Source organism: Pleurodeles waltl, chromosome 12 (assembly GCF_031143425.1).
Source record: "Pleurodeles waltl isolate 20211129_DDA chromosome 12, aPleWal1.hap1.20221129, whole genome shotgun sequence".
Classification (NCBI taxonomy): Eukaryota; Metazoa; Chordata; class Amphibia; order Caudata; family Salamandridae; genus Pleurodeles; species Pleurodeles waltl.
Genome location: NC_090451.1, coordinates 246,832,143 through 246,854,788, shown reverse-complemented (window position 1 = coordinate 246,854,788; position 22,646 = coordinate 246,832,143). Strand labels below are relative to the sequence as shown.

Below are 22,646 nucleotides of genomic sequence, written 5' to 3'. Positions count from 1 at the left end.
GAACAGAATAATATTCCAATCATTACCAACAGCAGGTGCCTAACTATCCCTGACCATGCTGATCGAAGACACTTTGAAACCTGCAACAAAAAGTATGGGAAGGGACTAGACTTAAAACCTTATGATGAAAATATGTGGATTTATTCCCTCAGAAGAAGCTTTTTCTTTCAAATGCTTGTCTGCTGAATGTTGTGGTTGTAGACAGATGTTTCATCGCTCTTGACAATGTGCCAAATGCTAAAAGGTCCATTTATATCAACAACTACGTCTCTTGATACTTTTGCATGTCTAATAAATATAAAATACATTGCACCCTTCATTTGGTACCAGGGCCTGACTTATTTTTTTTTTTTGTATTTCGAGAAGGTTAACATACTTGGTGCTCAGCTAGAGGCCCTAGTGATAAAGAAATAAGGCCAGTGCCAACTTTATTGTTTGGCATGACATTCATTTAATTGACTTGATTTTATATTTTGTTTTACACACTCTGCTCCGTGATTCTCATTAAAACAATATGCCTGGTTAAGGTTTTTATTAGGAAAGTAGGTACACCAAAAGAACTAAGCGAGAAACCAACACTGAAAGATTAACAGGCACTCATGTTTATAGGAAAACACTACATTTACAGAGATCAATGAAGAGCATGATTTAAACAGAGGGGATAATTTAGAACACCAGTGTGGGACATCCTCTAAACCATGAGTAAACTCAGTCCGTTTTGACCTCCATATTTTTACAAATTGTTTCTTGCAGAGGTGCAACAAGAAAAAACATATTTATACCCTATGGGCAGCCACTTAACATGTTTCTTTTATTTTTGTATTTTATTTTATATAAGAAAACACAAAATGTGTTCTGCTGTTGCCAATGACTTCACAGTAGGCCTTTCTGTCATTTTATGCAACTCTTAGAAAAGAAGACTAAATAAAGATGTGAAAATCTTAATTAAGTTTGCTTGAGAAGACCAATTCAAGGCTGCTTTTTGCAGATCTGGAGCCTCTCAAAATTTACTAAGGCAGTTTATCTTGCTTGGCCAATCACACAGTTGTAGACTTTCTAATCATTGTAAAAAAAAAAAAAAAAAAATACAAATTATCTGCTCATCACTGTAAAAATTGCATTGCAACTCGGCCATTAGACTGGAGTTTTCCAGTTTGTTGGTTGTGATATCCTCTTTCTTAGCAAAGCAATTAATTTACTCTCATCCTTTCGTGGCCAGTTTGTATAATGAGAGTTCATTGGGAGCTGGTAATCTCTTTTTCATCAAAGGAGTATCAATTAGTGTTCTGTTGAAAGGCTGTAGTTTGAGGGCCCAGCTTTCAACACTGAGGCAGCTTGTAGTTACTATGAGCCAACATGAATCAAGCATTAAATAAAGAAAGTCACTTGTCTGTTACACTCTCGCCCTCCATTGCACTAGCTTTTTCAGCTCTTCACTTGCATTATTCTTTTGTATCCTCGCATTTCTTTTTAATGTTTTGTATAGCGTGTGCTAGACCACAGCAAATTGGAATGCTGAAGTGCAGATGTATAGAGTAACATCAGCAAATATTTTATGGGTTAAGACCGCCTCATGAATGCTTGAGTGATCTGTTGCCATAGCCACAGGTAGCAGATGAAACAGTGTCACATTTGAGTCCGAATTACAAGTTCCCCTACTCAGTCAAATTTAGAAGGATCATCATGAAATGAATAGCTTTAATCGATAACACCATTAGAAAGATAGGGGGCTTTGTTAATCAAAAAATGCAAGTCTTATGAACATACCGATTATGCTTGATGATGGCTGTTACAGACCAGTAAACTTTTCTTTTGTTTCTTTTTTGCTTCCGCATTTGATTTTTTTTTTTTTTTATCTAGATTTTATCTTTAATGGAAACTAACCATACAAGAGTTGAGAGGAGACCAAGCACTTCTGAGGTAACACACTTTGCACATTCTTATGAACGGTCCAAACACTTTTATTAGTTTAAAGAGTACTAAATTATTTTCTAAATGTTGTTTTGATATCATTGCAGTCACTGAGTCGTTCGCCCCAGCTTTCTGCTGACACTTTCAGCAGAGGGTCATCAGTTTCAAGCTTGTCCTCATTATCGGTTGATCCCAAACAAGAAGAAGGAAAGAACAATTATAAAGAGGTAAGCTAAAAATTGTTGCAAAGAAATATATTAAAGTAGGAATTTCAGGCCAAGGTAGAGTCAGTGTTTATTGTTATTTCCCCCTAGCATGCATATGATCCTTATCTGCATTCTAGGATATACATAGAGAGTAAGAAACAATAACTAATGTTCCACACCTCCCTTTTAGTACATTAATGTGCCAACAGTGAAACTTTGTTTCATTTACTTGGTCTGGCAAGTCATCCTCAGCTGATGGCCCCTACATTGGATGAACTGCTATTTCTGAGAAAGATTTCAGCACTTTTCTGTACTATTGTTTAGGGTGGCATGCTATGAAATCAGATTGTCTGTCATTCTTTAAACTTTCCCCTGATTATTCTAACCCTTAGTTTGTCTTACAAATGTAAAGATGAGCTAATTTCTAAAAGGTAGCTGCATTTGATTGCTCTTGAACAAACTCCCCCAGTATCAGAGCTGAATCCTACTATTTTGAAGACAGCTGCATTTTGTGAAGCTTAAACAAAAGACTTCAAAAACCATATGTTCTAATGTTCTGTCCCTAAATGGCAGTACAGTGTAGCACGTAGGTCTCATAAAACAAAAAATAAACATCATGGGCAGTTTCGAGAAGTAAGGAACCTACAGTGGCAAAATTAAAAAGGATGTTTGCTGAAGTTAAACCTTTTAAGAATGAGTTTGACTAAAGGGGCTTTTCATACTGCTTTTCACTAATGATACATACATTTTAAATGATGAACACTGTTTGTTTCTCCCTCCCCATGCCAATAGTTGAATGCTTCGGAAGGGCCTGACTGCTGAGTTGAGCTTTGAAGAAACTAAGTGGAGATATGGCAGGACTGACTTTTAGGACATTCCTCATTATTAGCTTTACATGAACTAATGTGAGGTAGTTTTTCATCAAGTGGCAGCTTTTTATGGGTGGAGATGGAGAATGCCATCTTAACTGCATTGTATTTTAATGCCATACCACTCATACATGCTGTTTTAATTTCCTGAATTACATTGTTTGTATTGTCTTTCTGATTGAGATTATTTAAATTGCAACATTGCTGTATTGTTCGTAAGTAATAAAACTTAACAATCACATATTCAGTGCTTTCAAGAATGGGTGAAAAGCTTAACCTGTCATGAAAGTCTATCCTGTTTCTAAAATCTGTACTTGTATACTCTAGAGTTTTGTAATGCATGGTTTGGAGTCTTGGTTTGCTTCAGTGTGATAAAAGAGCCTGTCTGTGGAGGCATACATCAGTGATAGGGTTTTGTGTTCAAAGATGTTCAAAGATGCATCTTGTGATGATGGAAGTTCTGAAGATGATTGTAACAGGACACCTTTTAGAAACGCATCCTGTGGGTAAGTATGCATGTTAGTGTGGAGATCAATGTTTGGTGGCTGTGGACTCATTCCTTTTATGAGGAAAGTTGGATGGGGTGCTGACTCCTGAAGACATTTTTAGAATGTTTCTCCTGTGCTGGTATCCTGGTGCTTTGGGTGCATGTAAGGCTAGCCTTGAGGAATTACTTGAAGAGCCAGGTCTTCTGCTTCTTGTGGACGTCAGGAACAGAGGAGAAGGCTCTTATGTGGTGTGAGAGATTGTTCCACACTTTAGGAGCAATGTATAAGACGACGCAACCTTGTGACCTGCTTTTGCGTATGCACAAGATGTGTGCTAGTGAAAGTGTGGCTGAACAAAGGTGCCTGGAGGGTTGGTGGAAAGGTATGCAGCTGCTCAGGTAGGCTGGGCCTTTGTTATGCAGTGCTTTGTGTGTGTGTGTGTGTGGGTGGGTGAAAAGGTTGAACGGTGCATGCTTGTGTATTGGGAGCCAGAGGAGTTTCCCAGGTTTTGGAGTAATGTGAGATCGGTGTGGGAGGTTGAGGATAAGTTTGGCTGCAGCTCTGTAAATGATCTGCAATCTTATTTTGGGTGTTGTTTGGTGATTACTGCATACAGGGCATTTCTGTAGTCCAGGATGCCGATGATGAGGGTTTGGGTGACCGTTGTTTGGTAACCACCTGTAAATTTGCCTCCACATCCTCTGGATGTGGAATTAGGATGCGGCAACCTTGTTGAATTGGGCAGGCAAGTCCAGCTTATTTGTGATGATTCTTAGGTTTCTTTCTTGTGGTCTGGGGTGGGAGTGGGTCTGTGGGCTCTAGACCACGTGGCAGAGTCGCACAGTGAGGCAGCCTTAACAAAGATCACTACTCAAGTCTGGTCTTTGTTCAGCTTGAGGCAGTTGGAATTTCATCCAGATGGCCTCTTGGGTCATGCATGAATTAGGACTTAAAATTTTGCCTCGTGCTGGGTGTTTTTTTCTCCGAGAGGGACATTGTAAATTGCATGTTGTCTGCGTATATGAGTATGTCAGTGGTGTGTGCTTGGATGACATCTGCCAGTGGAGACCTGTAGGTGTTGAAGAGGGCCGGGCTAGGCGAGAAGCCCTTTGGGACTCCCGGTTCCTGAGGAGTAAGGTGGCATGTTGATTGTTTTGGTGGAAAATTTGCAAATCCATTGGAGGGCGGTTGATTGGATGCCGGTCTCCTGCAGTTGTTTGATTAGGGTACATTGGGAGACTGTGTTGAAGGACTCCTAGAGGGTAAGTAGTGTGAGGACTGAAGTTTCTCCTCTCTCAAGGATCATCCAGATGTCGTCTGTGGCTTCAATAAGGTTTGGTCTCAATTCTGTTTGCATGGCGTTGAGGAGCTAGTGGTTGGTGCGGTGGTCAGCATGACGTCTGTTAATGACTTTTTCTATGAGTTGGGTTGGTGGGATGGAGATCGTCAGTAGGTAGTTGGCAAGCGTAGCTGGGTCTGCTTTGGGCAGTTGGGAGGGGTAACGCCTCAAGGCGGACTTGAACATGTCCTTGTCTGATTATTCCTGGCTTGCTCGCCACCTCTGTTCTAGTTGCTTGCCATGCTGTCTGCTTATTTCAAGTTCCTCCACGTACCAGGTATAAGTGCAGTCAGTAATCCAGTTGTTGATGTTGCTTAATAGGTGACTTGTGTGTTTGGGCTGGTTCTTGTATAGGATGAGAGCCCAATCCACTTCTGTTCTGTTGTTACAGGACTGGACGACTGGACCTGTCATAGTAATTCTTCTATGGCGATAGGTTTTGTTTGTGAAACTGACAAGCATGGGTGGGCCCGGTGATGGGTGTGGGTGTTTTGATAGTTATGATGTTGAAAGAGGTAAAGACAAGGTCTAGTATGTATCCGGCGGTATGAGTGGGGTTTGTAACATGTTGTGAGTCCGAGGTTTCAGAGGCTTTCGAGGAGTGTAACTGAGTTGGGGTGAGGCTGGTTTTCTAGGTTGAAGTTGAGGTCTCCTAGGTGGGTGTAGGCACTGGAGTCAATGACTGGTAGAGCGACAAAATCCGTGATGTTGCTGGTGAAATTGGCTCAGGGTCCAGTTTGAAGTTGAGGTGTTCTATGTAGTCTGTTCTAGGTTCTTCGGAGATGGTGCAGCTGTGGCGTCCTTGAGAATGATGGCAAGTCTTCCTTCTGGACTGTGTTGACGGTCTTGCCTGACAATCTTGCACTTGGAAATGGCTGTGGTGATGTCTTGTGCATGTGCTCCGGCATCTGATTCTTGTAAGCTTTGACTGGTTTCCCACTATGCTGTCTTTTTTAATATGTCACCTCGCATTGCATTTTTGATTTTGCAGTACCAGGTGCCTGCACCCACCTGGGAACCCGGTGCTACATTTTATTTGGGATTGCGAGGGAAACCCCGTTGGCCCCGCCAGCTTCACACATGTGGCACTGGTATGCCGTGCATGAGCCAGCTTCTTCTTCTGTGCTGCCACAGGAGCAAGCAGCATTCCTCCAGCCTATACGGACTGCAGTTGGGGCGGCTGAACGCGGTTGCCACCAGATACTGGAATGGGGCCGTGAGGAGCACTCAACCTGCTCCATTGTTTGGTTCCCATTAACTAGCAGCCCTGGAGAAGAGAGGTTTTTGTGTTTCTCTTGGAGGATTAGGTCCCCAGGGGCAAGAAAGGCTCTGGGGCAGGAGCCCCACGCCTGCCTTCTCCCCTTGGAAAATGAATGAAGATGGTTGCTCTGACCCCAGGGGGCTTGGCTCTCCCTGGGGTAGTTTGAAAAATTTGTAGCATAGCAGTTTGTGCTTGATGTTTCCACCCGGCCCTGCTGGGAGACCATTCCTTATTACCTCCAGCCATTGGGACGATTTTAGATAGGAAAGGTGTCATTTCTCTCCTGAAGGCAATCTCTAGCCACCAGGAGAACGTTCTTAAGGTCTCCAAACTTTTGTTCCTTTGGCTTGATTTCCTACCCCTGCTGCAGGCCTTGTGCTCTGATTTGGCTCCTGCCTTCACCCGCAATATTCCTCTGTGGCCCCTGCAAAGTCTGCCAGTAGAGTACTGGAGAAACACCCCTAATATCTGGGTGCTATTTGCTGTCCAAATCCTTAGGTCCCTGTTCTCAGTGGGGTCAGGTGGTTTCTCCTTTCAGCTGGGCATTCCTCTGGCATTGTATCTCCCAAAGACAACAATTTTTCAAGTGTCTGTCCCTTGTGAATGGGTTTTAAAGAGGGTGTGGAAAGTTGTGAAAGGTTGCCCCTACGTCCAATTCCTGGGTGGCACATCATCACTTCACCCAATCCTGCTTCCTAACATTGTGTTACATTTAAAAATGGTGACTTGAGTTGTCTATGGAATGATTTTTCCTGTGAGTCTCAGCCCAATCCTGACACAAATGCCTGATCGTTTGGCACCAGAACTTCAAAGGGTAGCCCCCTGTGTTTGGCTCCAGTGATCTGGCCTTACCCCTTTCTTTCCGTCAGCTTTGGCTTGCCCCAGCTAGGTGGAGTGTGAAGGGTTAAATAGCACATGCAGATTTCCTTTCTATCCTTCCCTTTCCCAAGAACTGGGGCAAGCATTGTCTAATGGCTTTATTGTGAGGGGAGGCATTTGATCCTCCTGTTGGCCAGCATAGATAATAAGTTGTCTCAGTAGAGGCTTTGAATCAGATAATGGTTAAGCCAGAGAAATATGATAATCCTCCAGATGCCTCAAGGAGGATGTATGACAGTGGATATGCACTTGCTATACCAGTTTATTCTAAAATTGATACTTGACTAGTATCTGTAAGCCTAAGTATGATGAAACAGTGAAGTGCCACAGGTTTCTTCCATAATGTATAATACAGTGCGCACACAGACTTTTCAGTAATCACTGCAGATGTACACTATGCATGCCCGCTCACATTAAGGGGACTAACCCTGGTGAATACTAATCCCTGAACGTTCCTTTCTGTGACAGGCTGTGGGCAGGTCCTAGGCTGAGCTTTATGGTACTCTGATCTGCTCAGACCCCACACATTTGTGTTTGTGTGTAACAAGCTTAGAGCCTCTTACCCAGCTGCACAGTAGCATACCTCATCTTAAAACACTGGGACTTATAAGCTCACAATAAAAAGTCCAAAACCAGGTCATCAGTTAGCTAAAAATCCAGGCAGATTAAGTGGGCAGAACCCATTTCCTACACTTACTACAATTTTTTTTTTCTGATAGATACTTCTAATCGTAGTTTCCTCACCTTATAACTCTTCCCAGGCACCTGACTGAATACAGAAATGTTTTTCATAACAACACTACTGCGTGCCACTAGGTTGAGTTCTGTGGCTACGAGAAGACTCCTCACGGCCCTAGAAATGACAGAGTGGAGCTGCAAATATGGGCTACCAATGCACGCTGGCATTAGTTGCTTTCTTTCTGTGTCCTCCGACGTGGATCCGGACCTCCACTCCTGACTTTGTTGGTTTTCTAATGACTTCTAAAATGATTTCACCAGTATGATAGGAAACAATGTCCCCACCCAAAGCAACATTTTTCAAGCTGAGCCAAAATTGCAGGAAACTGATGTTGGTTACAGACCTGCATGATGAAGTATGTTTTGGTGTCTGGGCACTGCTCTGTCATGTGATAAGTTCATCCTCAATTACCTATACAGGGTCCAAGACAGGTAGGCAAATCTGTATGTTGCCAAACGCATGAAGTTGCAGCCTTTGTATATGTCCTACTCATACTGCAACCCATCCCGCCATTCTGACTTCAAAGAAAAGATGCAAGTGTAATCCAAAGTCATTTCCATCCCGTTGAGGTCTCCAGCCACAAATGAAATCCTCAGCTGGCCACAACTCGTACTAAATTTTCTGGACTGTTGTCAACCCCTCTTCAGATCGAGACCTTCAAGGGGCTCATGCTGCAGGTTTTCAATGTGTTTCTGCGTGGGTCTTGCACGCCTTTGTGCGCTCATGAAACCACAGATAACTCCAATTGGGTTACAGCCAGCAGGTTCATCCCCAGTGCAGTTTGCCCCTAGCTACCTGTGCCTGGCCCCACGCTGGTGCTGGAACAGACTTCTGTTCCAACACATGGTTCACACTGTTACCCCCTGCCCTTACGCTTGTGCCAACACCACTGGTACCAGATCATGACACTGGTGCCGACACCCATATAGACCCGAACCGACTTCCACTTGAAGCTGACTGATGTTGTGCTACGAAATAACTAAAGTGCAACTGGTTGTCATGCAACCTTACTCTAATCTAGTAACTCTGCCATGCCAAACCTACCAGCAGAGGCTCCATCATCTCTTTCAATCTGACTCTGATCATATACCAGAGCAGGAAGCATCCCAAGATTATGATTATGATGATGATGATGATAGGGATGGCTTGCTCTGGCCTCACTACCCAGATGTATACCATTAATTTGCAAAATGCTAGTGACCTTGACACTTCACCTAAGGCAAAAGCTTGACTTGGACTTTTGAGACCATCGGAAAAAGTCCCTCATGTTCAGTTTAGGTCAGGAGGGCAATTTGAGTACTCGAATTGTTGGTATTCCCAGTTGAGACCAGACCATATGTTCTAATTGAAATTTTGCAGCCTGGGCCAGCAATGTCTGATACCTTACATTCTTTTAACAATGCCCTGACTGATATTTTATTGGCCACTTGGTCCGACTTGTCTGCCTGTAAATAGACCTGTGGCCAGATGTCACAGACAGCTGACCTGTTTTTTTCACCAAGTATCCCACTACAGAGTCTGATTGCACTTGTGTTGACTATTCAGGTTAACCCTAACTCCATTTGTATCTCCTGCAGTTACAGGCCATTCATCTGGACCTGAAGGCCTTCCTGCCGTGTTTCAAGGGGTAGCTGTTGCAGGTTCTCACAGACAGCACCAATGCCATGTGGTACTTCAACAAACAGGGTTTAGTGGAGTCCTGGGCCCTGTACCTCGGGAGGTGGGTGGAGCCCTATAGCCAGTATGTACCTGTACTAGTGAGAGAGCTCCCACAATGCCATTGAATCTCTGACTCACGATCACGACCTATAACAAAAGAAACAAGAAGCTCATTAACAAAAAAAGGCTATCACTAGAGTAGGGAAGCAAAGAAACACTATAAGATAGCATTAGAGTGAGAAAGGAAAGACTGTCTAAAGAAAAAGTAAATGAGGACTGTAAAAGCCTCCTTCATGTCACCCCTCATTGGCTCTCAAGCCTGGAAGAGAACAACCAGCAAATGCTGACCCAACAATAAGCATGGATCCAAGATAAGATCTGGGACCACGTGGTGGGGGAGGAGATGAGCTTACGCACAGGAAGCCAGAACCGAGAGCAAGGATAGAACAGAATTGACACTCCACCTCAGGATGATAGACCTTTCTGTGGTCCATTTGAAGACATAGGCTAGCATGGTGTTTGTTAGGTGGCCCTGGGCTAGAAAACAAAAAAGAGAGAACAAACCTGCCTAAAGGAGGGAGATATTTTTTCCCCAAGAAGAAGGGGCAGAAATGCAGTACTGTATCAGTATTAGGTTTTACCTATTTATGTATGACTCCATTAGTGTGTCTAATATTTTTTTTTATATATATATATATGTTCGATGGCATGTGTAGCTGCAGATACACATGCTTTGCACATCCCGCCATCTAGTGTTGGGGTCGGAGTGTTACAAGTTGTTTTTCTTCGAAGAAGTCTTTTCAAGTCACGAGATCGAGGGACTCCTCCCCTTTCGGCTCCATTGCGCATGGGCGTCGACTCCATCGACTCATTGTTTTCTTCCGCCATCGGGTTCGGACGTGTTCCTTTTCGCTCGGCGTTTCGGTTCGGAAAGATAGTTCGAATCTCGGAAAATTTGACGGTATTGTTTGCGTTCGGTATCGGGTTAGTTACAACAGATCGACACCGAATTTTGAAGAGCTCCAGTGGCCCATCGGGGTTTTCGATCCCCCGTCGGGGCCTGGTCGGCCCGACCACGTGTCTCTTCAAGCATAATGGAACGGACCCCATCCCGCTTCTGCCCCAAATGTCACAACAAGTATCCTTATACAGATCAGCATCTGGTCTGTAACTTGTGTTTGTCTCCAGAACACAAAGAAGATACTTGTGAAGCCTGTCGAGTGTTTCGGTCGAGGAAGACATTAAGAGACCGAAGAGCGAGAAGACTGCAGATGGCGTCAGCGCCGACAGGACAAAAACACTTGGAGGAGGAAGAAGAAACCTTCTCCATCGAGGACTTGGACGAGGTCGATCCCGAACAGACGCCAAAAACCGTGAGTAAGACGTCGACACACAAAACTCATGGAAAGATCGCTAAAGCCCAGGGGACGCCACCGCCAGCAGGCCATGGCTTAACCCGAAAAATAGGTGACCGGTCATCGGCACCAAAAAAGGGCATGCATGTGTCGAAGACATCCGACTCCGGTCGAGATACCGGCACAGAGCAGACTCGACCCCAAGACAGCGGGTCAGAGCAAGTTCGGCACAGAGAGGGCGGCACCGAAACGAGTCGGCACCGAGAGACCGGAACGCTGAAAATTAAAGTGTCGTCGGAGCCGCAAAAGACTGCCGAAAAAGTTTCCATTCCGAAACATCCGGCCTCGGAACCGAAAACAAGTTCCTACACAGAGGAACACGGACTGTCCACACAAATGCAAGGACACAGGTTCGGACAAGAACTAGAGTCAATGGAGCCAGACTACACCCAAAGAAGGCTCCACATCCAAAAGGACACAGGGAAGATAAGTACTCTTCTCCCAATTAGGATGAAAAGAAGACTTGCCTTTCAAGAAAAAGACAAGCAACCACAGGCAAAGGTGGCAAGACAAGTAACACCGCCACCATCTCCACCACGCTCAACGCACACATCACCGGTAGCCACTCCACCACTGATGCAGTCCCCAACTCATACTGGAATGATTCAGGATGATCTCGATGCATGGGATCTTTATGATGCACCAGTATCAGATAACAGCCCAGACTGTTATCCAGGGAGACCGTCGCCACCTGAGGACAGTACAGCCTACACACAAGTGGTGTCAAGAGCAGCGGCGTTTCATAATGTCACCCTGCATGCAGAGCCTATTGAGGATGACTTTTTGTTTAACACGCTATCCTCCACACATAGCCAATACCAAAGTCTCCCTATGCTACCTGGAATGCTAAAACACTCCAAACAGGTGTTTCAGGAGCCTGTGAAGGGCAGGGCCATAACTCCAAGGGTGGAGAATAAAATACAAGCCACCGCCAACAAACCCGGTATATATCACGCAGCAATTAACACCAGATTCTGTGGTAGTAGGGGCAGCTCGCAAGAGAGCAAACTCTCATACCTCAGGAGACGCACCACCTCCAGACAAGGAGAGTCGCAAGTTCGACGCTGCAGGGAAAAGGGTTGCAGCACAAGCGGCCAACCAATGGCGCATTGCCAACTCACAGGCACTGCTGGCAAGATATGATAGGTCTCATTGGGACGAAATGCAACATTTCATTGAACACTTACCCAAGGAGTTCCAGAAAAGGGCACAAAAGGTGGTGGAGGAAGGACAGAGTATCTCGAACAATCGGATACGGTCAGCAGTGGATGCAGCAGATACAGCTGCTAGGACAGTAAATACTGCAGTAACCATAAGGAGACACACATGGCTGCGTACATCAGGATTCAAGCCGGAGATACAACAAGCCGTGCTGAATATGCCATTTAACGGACAGCAGTTGTTTGGGCCGGAGGTGGACACTGCTATCGAAAAACTTAAAAAAGACACTGATATGGCCAAAGCCATGGGCGCACTCTACTCCCCACAGAGCAGAGACACATTCCGTAAAACACAGTTTAGAGGGGGGGTTTCGAGGACAAAGCACAGAACCCACAACCTCACAAACAAGGCCCACTTATCAAAGCCAATATCAGCAGGGAAGTTTTCGAGGTCAATATAGAGGGGCCAATTCCAAAAGAGTAGAGGGAAGTTCCAAAGTCCCAAAACTCCTCAAAACAAGCAGTGACTTTGACGTCACAAATCCCCAACACATAACACCTGTGGGGGGAGACTAACCAAGTTCTACAAACATTGGGAGGAAATAGCAACAGACACTTGGGTCCTAGCAATTATCCAGCATGGTTATTGCATAGAATTTCTCAAATTCCCTCCAAATGTCCCACTGAAAACACACAATATGTCAAAACAACACATGGATCTTCTAGAAATAGAGGTCCAAGCGTTGTTACAAAAACATGCAATAGAACTGGTACCAATTCATCAGAAAGGAACCAGAGTTTATTTGCTGTACTTTCTCATACCCAAAAAAGACAAAACTCTAAGACCTATATTAGATCTCAGAACATTAAATACCTACATCAAATCAGATCACTTTCACATGGTAACATTACAGGACGTAATCCCATTGCTCAAACAACAAGACTGCATGACAACACTAGACATAAAGGATGCATACTTCCATATACCAATACATCCTTCACACAGAAAGTACTTAAGGTTTGTATTCCAAAGGGTACATTACCAATTCAAAGTGTTGCCATTCGGAATAACAACTGCACCAAGAGTTTTTACAAAATGCCGGGCAGTAGTGGCTGCACATATCAGGAGGCAGCAAATACATGTGTTCCCGTACCTAGACGATTGGTTAATCAAAACCAACACGCAAGAACGGTGTTCACAACACACAAGGTACGTCATAGAAACCCTCCACAAACTAGGTTTCTCACTCAACTACACAAAGTCACACCTTCAGCCGTGTCAAACACAATAATACTTAGGGGCGACAATCGACACAACAAAAGGGATTGCCACTCCAAGTCCACAAAGGGTACAGGCATTTCACAATGTAATACAGGCCATGTATCTAAAACAAAAGATACAGGTCAAGATGGTGATGAAACTACTAGGCATGATGTCCTCATGCATAGCCATTGTCCCAAACGCAAGGTTGCACATGCGGCCCTTACAACAGTGCCTAGCATCACAATGGTCACAGGCACAGGGTCAACTTCTAGATCTAGTGTTGATAGACCGACAAACATACACCTCGCTTCAATGGTGGAACAATATAAATTTAAACCAAGGGCGGCCTTTCCAAGACCCAGTACCTCAATATGTAATAACAGATGCCTCCCTGATAGGGTGGGGAGCACTCCTCAATCAACACAGCATCCAAGGACAATGGGACACTCAACAGAGACAGTTTCACATAAATCACTTAGAACTATTGGCAGTATTTCTAGCGTTGAAGGCATTTCAACCCATAATAAGCCACAAACACATTCTTGTCAAAACAGACAACATGACAACGATGTATTATCTGAACAAACAGGGAGGAACACACTCAACACAGTTGTGTCTCCTGGCATAGAGAAAATGGCATTGGGCGATTCACAACCACATTCGCCTAATAGCACAGTTTATTCCAGGGATTCAGAATCAGTTAGCAGACAATCTCTCTTGGGATCACCAACAGATCCACGAATGGGAGATTCACCCCCAAATACTAAACACTTACTTCCAAAGATGGGGAACACCACAAATAGACCTATTTGCAACAAAAGAAAACGCAAAATGCCAAAACTTCGCATCCAGGTACCCACAAGATCAATCTCAGGGCAATGCGTTATGGATGAGCTGGTCAGGGATATTTGCATACGCTTTTTCCCCCTCTCCCACTCCTTCCGTATCTAGTTAACAAATTGAGTCAAAACAAACTCAAACTCATACTAATAGCACCAACCTGGGCAAGACAACCTTGGTACACTACACTACTAGACCTCTCAGTAGTGCCTCATGTCAAACTGCCAAACAGACCAGATCTGTTAACTCAACACAAACAACAGATCAGACACCCAAATCCAGCATCGCTGAATCTAGCAATTTGGCTCCTGAAATCTTAGAATTCGGACATCTAGACCTTACACAAGAATGTCTGGAGGTCATAAAACAAGCAAGGAAACCAACCACAAGACATTGCTATGCAAATAAGTGGAAAAGATTTGTTTATTATTGCCATAATAATCAAATTCAGCCATTACACGCTTCTGCTAAAGACATCGTAAGCTACTTACTGCATTTACAGAAGTCATAGCTAGCTTTTTCATCCATTAAAATACATCTTACCGCAATTTCAGCTTATCTGCAAATTACGCACTCAACTTCATTATTTAAGATCCCAGTCATAAAAGCATTTATGGAGGGCCTAAAGAGAATTATTCCACCAAGAACGCCACCAGTTTCTTTGTGGAACCTTAACATTGTCTTAACACGACTCATGGGTCCACCTTTTGAACCCATGCACTCATGTGAGATACAATATTTAACATGGAAGGTAGCGTTTCTCATTGCCATCACATCTCTAAGAAGAGTAAGTGAAATACAAGCATTTATCATACAAGAACCCTTTATTCAAATACACAAGCATAAAGTAGTTTTACAAACTAACCCAAAGTTCTTACCAAAAGTCATATCACCGTTTCACTTAAATCAAACAGTAGAACTACCAGTGTTCTTTCCAGAACCAGATTCTGTAGCTGAAAGAGCACTACATACATTAGACATCAAAAGAGCTTTAATGTACTACATTGATAGAACAAAACAAATTCGGAAAACAAAACAACTGTTTGTTGCTTTTCAAAAACCTCATACAGGGAATCCAATATCCAAACAAGGCATTGCCAGATGGATAGTCAAATGTATTCAAACCTGTTATCTCAAAGCAAAAAGAGAACTGCCTATAACACCAAAGGCACATTCAACTAGGAAGAAAGGTGCTACTATGGCCTTTCTAGGAAACATTCCAGTGACTGAAATATGTAAGGCAGCCACATAGTCTACGCCTCCTACATTCACCAAACATTACTGCGTGGATGTGTTAACAACACAACAAGCCACAGTAGGACAAGCAGTACTACGAACTTTATTTCAAACAACTTCAACTCCTGCAGGCTGAGCCACCGCTTTAGGGGAGATAACTGCTTACTAGTCTATGCAAAGCATGTGTATCTGCAGCTACACATGCCATCGAACAGAAAATGTCACTTACCCAGTGTACATCTGTTCGTGGCATGAGACGCTGCAGATTCAGATGCGCCCACCTGCCTCCCCGAGAGCCTGTAGCCGTTTCGAAGTTGATCTTGAACATTTGTAAATTTGTAAATATATCACTTTAAAACACATTATGTACATACATATTTACTCCAGTGCATGGGCACTATTACTATAACACACAACTCCTACCTCACCCTCTGCGGGGAAAACAATCTAAGATGGAGTCGACGCCCATGTGCAATGGAGCCGAAAGGGGAGGATTCCCTCGATCTTGTGACTCGAAAAGACTTCTTCGAAGAAAAACAACTTGTAACACTCCGAGCCCAACACTAGATGGCGGGATGTGCAAAGCATGTGAATCTGCAGCGTCTCATGCCACGAACAGATGTACATTGGGTAAGTGACATTTTCCATATATATATATATGTTCGATGGCATGTGTAGCTGCAGATACACATGCTATGCATAGTCTGTAGTCTGTCATCTAGTGTTGGGCTCGGAGTGTTACAAGTTGTTTTTCTTCTTAGAAGTGTTTTCGAGTCACAGGATCGAGTGACTCCCCCTCTTCGGCTCCATTGCACATGGGCATCGACTCCATGTTAGATTGTTTTCTTTCCACCATCTGGTTCGGACGTGTTTCCTTTCGCTCCGATAGTTTGAGTCGGAAAAGCTTCAAAACTCTCTAATTCTCAACGGTATTGTTTAGATCGCATACCATCCTCTATCGACACTTCGGTACCGTTGGGTTAAACATCTCTACTCGCCCTTCGGGGCGCGTGCGCCCAACTCAGGCCTGGTCGGGCCGACCGTGTGGAAGCCTCATGGACCGGACCCCATTCCGCTTTTGTCCTCTGTGCCACGCAAAATTTCCCTACACAGACCAACATCTCGTCTGCAATCTCTGCCTTTCCCCAGACCATCGGGAAGAAAATTGCGTGGCCTGCAGATCCTTTCGTTCCAAGAAAACACTCCGAGACAGAAGAGCCCGGAGACTCGAGATGGCATCCAAGCTCACCGAACGTCTCGATGTGGAAGAGGAGGAGATCATGCACACGGCTGTCTCCGTTCGAGGGTCTGACTCCGAGCAGGAGTCCGAGGAGGACAGACTGGTCACGGCAGAACAGCAAGTGAGTACGCCTGCCCCTGTACCAGCCAAGCCCAAACATAAGGCCTTGAACGCCACTGCCGGAAGGCCATGGCTCGACCCGTAAAAAGACCTTCGGTGCCCAACCCACAACTTCAGCACCGAAAAAGGCCACGCCACCCAAGCCATCGGACTCGAGCCGAGGCTCTGTCTCTGAGTCCACCTAGCATCGATCCATTGAGTCGAAAACTAGAAAATAGTTTTCGGAGCCGAGGCCATCATCCACCCTGAGTCTTTTGATACCGAAAAAACAGCTTTGGAGCCGAAAAGGCCAATTTATAGTGAGGAACATGGACTTTCACAAGCACTCAAAGAAAGTCATAAACTGACTGAGGAACACTCACAAATGGAGGTAATAGATGAAAGGCAAGCCAGGATTCACATCCATAAAGACACTGGCAGAATTATAACAGCACCACCTCTGAAACCAAAGAGGAAATTAGCCTTTCAGGAAGAATTGGACATTGCTCAGCCACCAGCTAAAGGGCCAAAAACCAAAGAGAAACCTCTACCTCCTCAATTTTCTCCTCCTCACTCTCCCCATTTGCTTATCTCTCCCCCTACTAGTCCTACACCTGTGCATTCACCAGCACATTCATTTGATTCACAGCAGGACAATGTGCGTCCATGGGATCTTTATGATCCAGATCCCATTCCAGATAACAACCCAGACTGCTACCCCTCTAAGCCATCACCACCAGAGGATAGTACAGGCTACACTCAGGTCATAGCTAAGGCGGCATCCTATCACAATGTTGCCATGCACACTGAGCCGTTAGAGAATTACTTCCTTTTTAATACACTCTCCTCTACACATGCAACTTATCAGTCATGTCCCATGCTCTCCGGCATGTTAAAGCATGCTGACCAAATATTCAAGGAGCCAGTTAAGACTAGAATAATTACTCCTAGGGTGGAGAAAAAATATAAGCCACCTCACTCTGATCCTGCCTTTATCACACAACAATTGCCTTCGGACTCTGTAGTGGTAGGTGCAGCCAGAAAAAGAGCAAACTTGCAGTCATCAGGGGATGCACCCCACCAGACAAGGAGAGTAGAAAGTTTGATGCTGCGGGCAAAAGGGTGGCATCTCATGCAGCCAACCAGTGGAGGATAGCCAACTCTCAGGCATTGTTGGCTAGATATGATAGGGCCCACTGGATGAGATGAAAGACATAATACAACATCTCCCCAAGGAACAACAAAAAAGGGCACAACAAATAGTTGAGGAAGGGCAAGCTATCACAAACAATCAGATCAGGCCAGCCCTAGACTCTGCAGATACAGAAGCTAGAACTATCAACACTGCTGTCACCATAGGAAGACACGCATAGCTTAGGTCATCAGGATTTAAGCCTGAAATACAACAGGCTGTTCTCAATATGACGTTTAACCAAAAACATCTTTTTGGCCAAGAGGTGGACACGACTATTGAAAAAATGAAAAAAGATTCAGACACAGCTAAAGCCATGGGTGCTTTGTATACTACACAATACAGGGGATCCTTTCATAAGCCCCAATACAGAGGTGGATTTAGAACCCAAACACCTGAGGCGTCCACCTCACAAACAAAGTCGGCCTACCAACCTCAATATCAAAGAGGTGGTTTTAAAAGCACTTACAGAGGCCAGTACCCCAGTGGCAGGGGAACATATCAGTCAGCAAAACAAGCCTCACAACAGCCAAAGCAATGCCTTGATCCATCCCTTCCCAATACACACCTCACCTGTTGGGGGAAGACTGCAAAGGTTCCACACCAATTGGCTACCCATCACAACAGACAACTGGGTATTATCAATTATCCTCAATGGCTATTGCATAGAATTGGCACAAACTCCACCAAATATTCCACCAAAACCACACAATCTCTCCACACAACATATCGCCCTGTTGCAAGAGGAAGTAAAATCTCTATTACTCAAAAAAGCAATAGAGCCAGTGCCACAAAATCAGCTAGGAACAGGAGTTTACTCACTGTATTTCCTCATTCCCAAAAAGGACGGAACCTTAATGCCAATATTAGATCTCAGAACCCTCAATCTTTACATCCTGTCAGAACACATTCACATGGTAACATTACACAATGTTGTCCCACTACTTCAACAGCACGATTTCATGGCAACGTTAGACCTCAAAGATGCGTATTTTCACATACTCATCCATCCAGCGCACAGGAAATATCTCAGGTTTGTGATTCAGGGAAAGCATTATCAGTTCAAAGTGTTACCCTTCGGAATAACAACAGCTCCCAGAGTATTCATGAAATGCCTGGCGGTAGTTGCAGCCTACCTAAGAAGGCAACACATTCATGTCTTCCCATAGCTGGACGATTGGCTAATAAAATCCAACAGACATACACAGTGTCAAAACCATACGCATTATTTAATACAAAACCTACACAACATACAACCTGCACAAATTCAACAGTATTTGGGGCAACACTAAATACGCAAACAGCTCTTGCAAGCCCAAGTCCACAAAGAATACAAGTGTTTCGCAATATATTACCACAAATACAGCCAGTCCAACAGCACACTGTCAAATTCGTCATGAAACTATTGGGCATGATGACATCCTGTATCGCCATTATCCCACATGCAAGACTAAACATGCGGCCTTTACACCAGTGCCTTGCACAGCAATGGTCACAGGCACAACTTCACGATCTAGTGCTGATAGACCGCCAAACATGCATGTTCCTTCAGTGGTGGAATTCCACAAACCTAAACAAAGGGTGGCCATTTCAAGACCCCGTGCCTCAGACCATACTTAAACAGATGCATCAATGATTGGCTGGGGGCACACCTCAACAATCACAACATTCAAGGACAATGGGGCGCCAAACACAAACAGTTGCACATAAATCACTTAGAGTTACTAGCTGTATTCCTAGCAATCAAAGCTTTTCAGCCTCTTCTCAATCATAAGAATATCCTCATCAAAACAGACAACATGACAACAATGTATTACCTAAACAAACAAGGATGGACCCATTCATCCCAACTCTCCCTCCTAGCCCAAAAAAATTGGCAATGGGCAATCCACAACAAAATGCACCTGGTAGCCCAATACATTCCAGGGATACACAACCAATTGGCAGATGTTCTCAGCAGAGATCATCAACAAACACACAAGTGGGAGATTCACCCTCAAGTGCTTCAACTATACTTTCAACATTGGGGAACACCAGACATAGATCTAGTCGCCACCAGCGAAAACGCTAAATACCAAAACTTTGCATCCAGGAACCCACATCCCTATCCAAGGGCAATGCTCTATGGATGAATTGGTCAGGGATATTTGCTTATGCTTTTCCCCCTCTCCCGCTCATTCCACTTCTAGTCAACAAACTGCGTCAAAATAAGCTCAAACTGATACTCATAGCGCCAACGTGGGCACGTTATCCCTGTAACACAACACTATTAGACCTGTCAGTAGTACCACATATCAAACTCCCAAACAGACCAGATCTGTTAACACAAAACAAATAACAGATCAGGCATCCAAATCCTAACAAACTCAATCTAGCGATTGTTCTGCTTTCCTTCTCTTATCTTATGACCGAGCTTACAAAACTTCTCTGGAAGGCACTTCTTAGTTTAAAGAAGACATTTATTGATATTATTACTTCACCACGAGGTTCCTGAAAGACGAAATTAGTAGGTTGGAAGCACACGTTTAAAAGTAGTCGCAGCAATGAAAGCAAAATATATCAAAGTACTTCTCAGTTGCAATGTACACAGCAAATACATGTGATTATATTATAGCATAACTTCAAAGCAAAGGATAAAAAGTCAAAATTGCATCACCGTAGGGCCTATCACTCAGCTTCATCTTTCTAGGGCTGCAAGTTGATGACTCTGGTTCAACTGCGAGAAAGAGATTTTCTACCCAAACGGGAGACAGGCAACTGACGTCCATTCCTGTCTGAAGTCGAGATATTTCTCCCCCTCGCTGTTGAAGAGGGCCATTGTTAAAAGCAAACTCAGTGTGAGAACCAAATAAACTTGGAGAGTGGCCAATTCTCCAGAATTCACTCGTTCCCAGACTGGATTGAGAGGTAAACACAAAATCTACGCTCTCCTATCAGCTAGGGTTTGGTGTGAAAAACACAGCTTGGTCTATCATGTGGAAAAACACAGCTCATCTGTAATGTCTCAACTGCAATGTCTAACTCCACGTTAAAGCCAATAGGCAGCTAACCTAAATACCAAATGTAAGTTCTAATGCCACGTTAAAGCCAATAGGCAGCTAAACTGAATACAACATATAATGTGTTACTGGTGAACATTGAGCAACTAATATGCGCAGTGGTGAAACACAAAGTCATTGGTCAAACACAATTAATAGCACAACAGCGATTTGGCTCCTGAAGTCATAGAATTTGGGTGTCTACAACTACCAACTGAATGTATGGAAGTAATTAAACCAGCAAGAAAACCCACTACCAGGCAGTGCTATGCCAACAAATGGAAAAGATTTGTGCATTACTGTCAATGTAAACAAATTATCCCTCTTTCAGCATCAATACAAGACATTGTATGTTATTTGCTTCATTTGCAAAAAGCAAACTTAGCTTTTTCATCCATAAACATACATCTCACTGCAATCTCTGCGTATTTGCAAAATATACAACACAGCTCTTTATTTAGAGTTCCTGTTATCAAAGCCTTCATGGAAGGGTTAAAACGCATCATCCCACCTAGAACGCCTCCAGTGCCTTCATGGAATCTAAACATAGTGCTCACACAACTTATGGGCCCACCATTTTAACCTATACACTCATGTCAGATTCAATACCTAACATGGAAAGTTGCCTTCCTAGTCGCAATTACTTCATTGCGAAGAGTTAGTGAAATCCAAGCTTTCACAATTCAAGAACCGTTCATACAAGTACACAAACATAAAGTCGTACTTCGAACTAACCCTAAATTTCTCCCAGAGGTTGTATCACCGTTTCATATCAAACAGTGGAACTACCAGTCTTCTTTCCCCAGCCTGATTCTGTGTCAGAAAGAGCCCTGCATACACTAGATATTAAAGGAGCCTTAACGTGTTACATAGATAGAACAAAATCATCTAAAAAAACGAAACAGTTATTTGTGGCATTCCAAAAACCACATACTGGTAACCCCATTTCAAAACAAGGTTTAGCAACATGGATAGTAAATGCATCCAAACATGTTACCTTAAAGCTAAAAGGCAGCTCTTAGTTACAACTAAAGCACATTCCACAAGGAAAAAAGGGGCTGCAATGGCTTTCTTAGGACATATACCAATGGCTGAAATTTGTAAAGCAGCACTTGGTCAACACCACAAACATTTACCAAGCATTACTGTGTAGATGTGTTAGCAACGCAGCAAGCCACAGTAGGCCAGGCTGTACTAAGAACATTATTTCAAACAACTTCAACTCCTACAGGCTAACCACCGCTTTTATAGGAGGAAAAACTGCTTTGTAGTCTATGCATAGCATGTGTATCTGCAGCTACACATGCCATTGAACGGAAAATGTCACTTACCCAGTGTACATCTGTTCGTGGCATGTTCCGCTGAAGATTCACATGCACCCTCCCACTTGTGTGTGTGTGTGTGTGTGTGTGTGTGTGTGTGTGTGTGTGTATATATATATATATATATATATATATATATATATATATATATATATATATATATATATATATATATATATTCCATTTGCATGGACATCTCTTTTGTTTAGACTCTATCACCCCTACCTTACCCTCTGTGGAAAACAATATAACATGGAGTCGATGCCCATGCGCAATGGAGCCGAAGAGGAGGAGTCACTCGATCCTGTGACTCGAAAACGTTTCTTCGAAGAAAAACAACTTGTAACACTCTGAGCCCAACACTAGATGGCAGACTATGCATAGCATGTGAATCTGCAGCGGAACATGCCATTAACAGATGTACACTGGGTAAGTGACATTTTCCATATATAATTAGTTTCTGTAATACACTACCACGGAGAAGCTAAA

General features: G+C 43.7%; 1 protein-coding gene across 2 annotated transcripts in view; it reads left to right on the top strand.

Annotated features, from left to right (window-relative positions):
• The window catches only part of ANKRD27 (ankyrin repeat domain 27), a 494,829-nt gene that overhangs the window by 316,598 nt on the left and 155,585 nt on the right, over positions 1–22,646 (top strand). For both annotated transcript variants that reach the window (XM_069217700.1, XM_069217699.1), the window contains 2 exons: positions 1,861–1,920; positions 2,019–2,138. In XM_069217700.1, the coding sequence (XP_069073801.1) occupies positions 1,861–1,920; positions 2,019–2,138 (180 nt within the window). The remainder of the gene's footprint in view (positions 1–1,860; positions 1,921–2,018; positions 2,139–22,646) is intronic.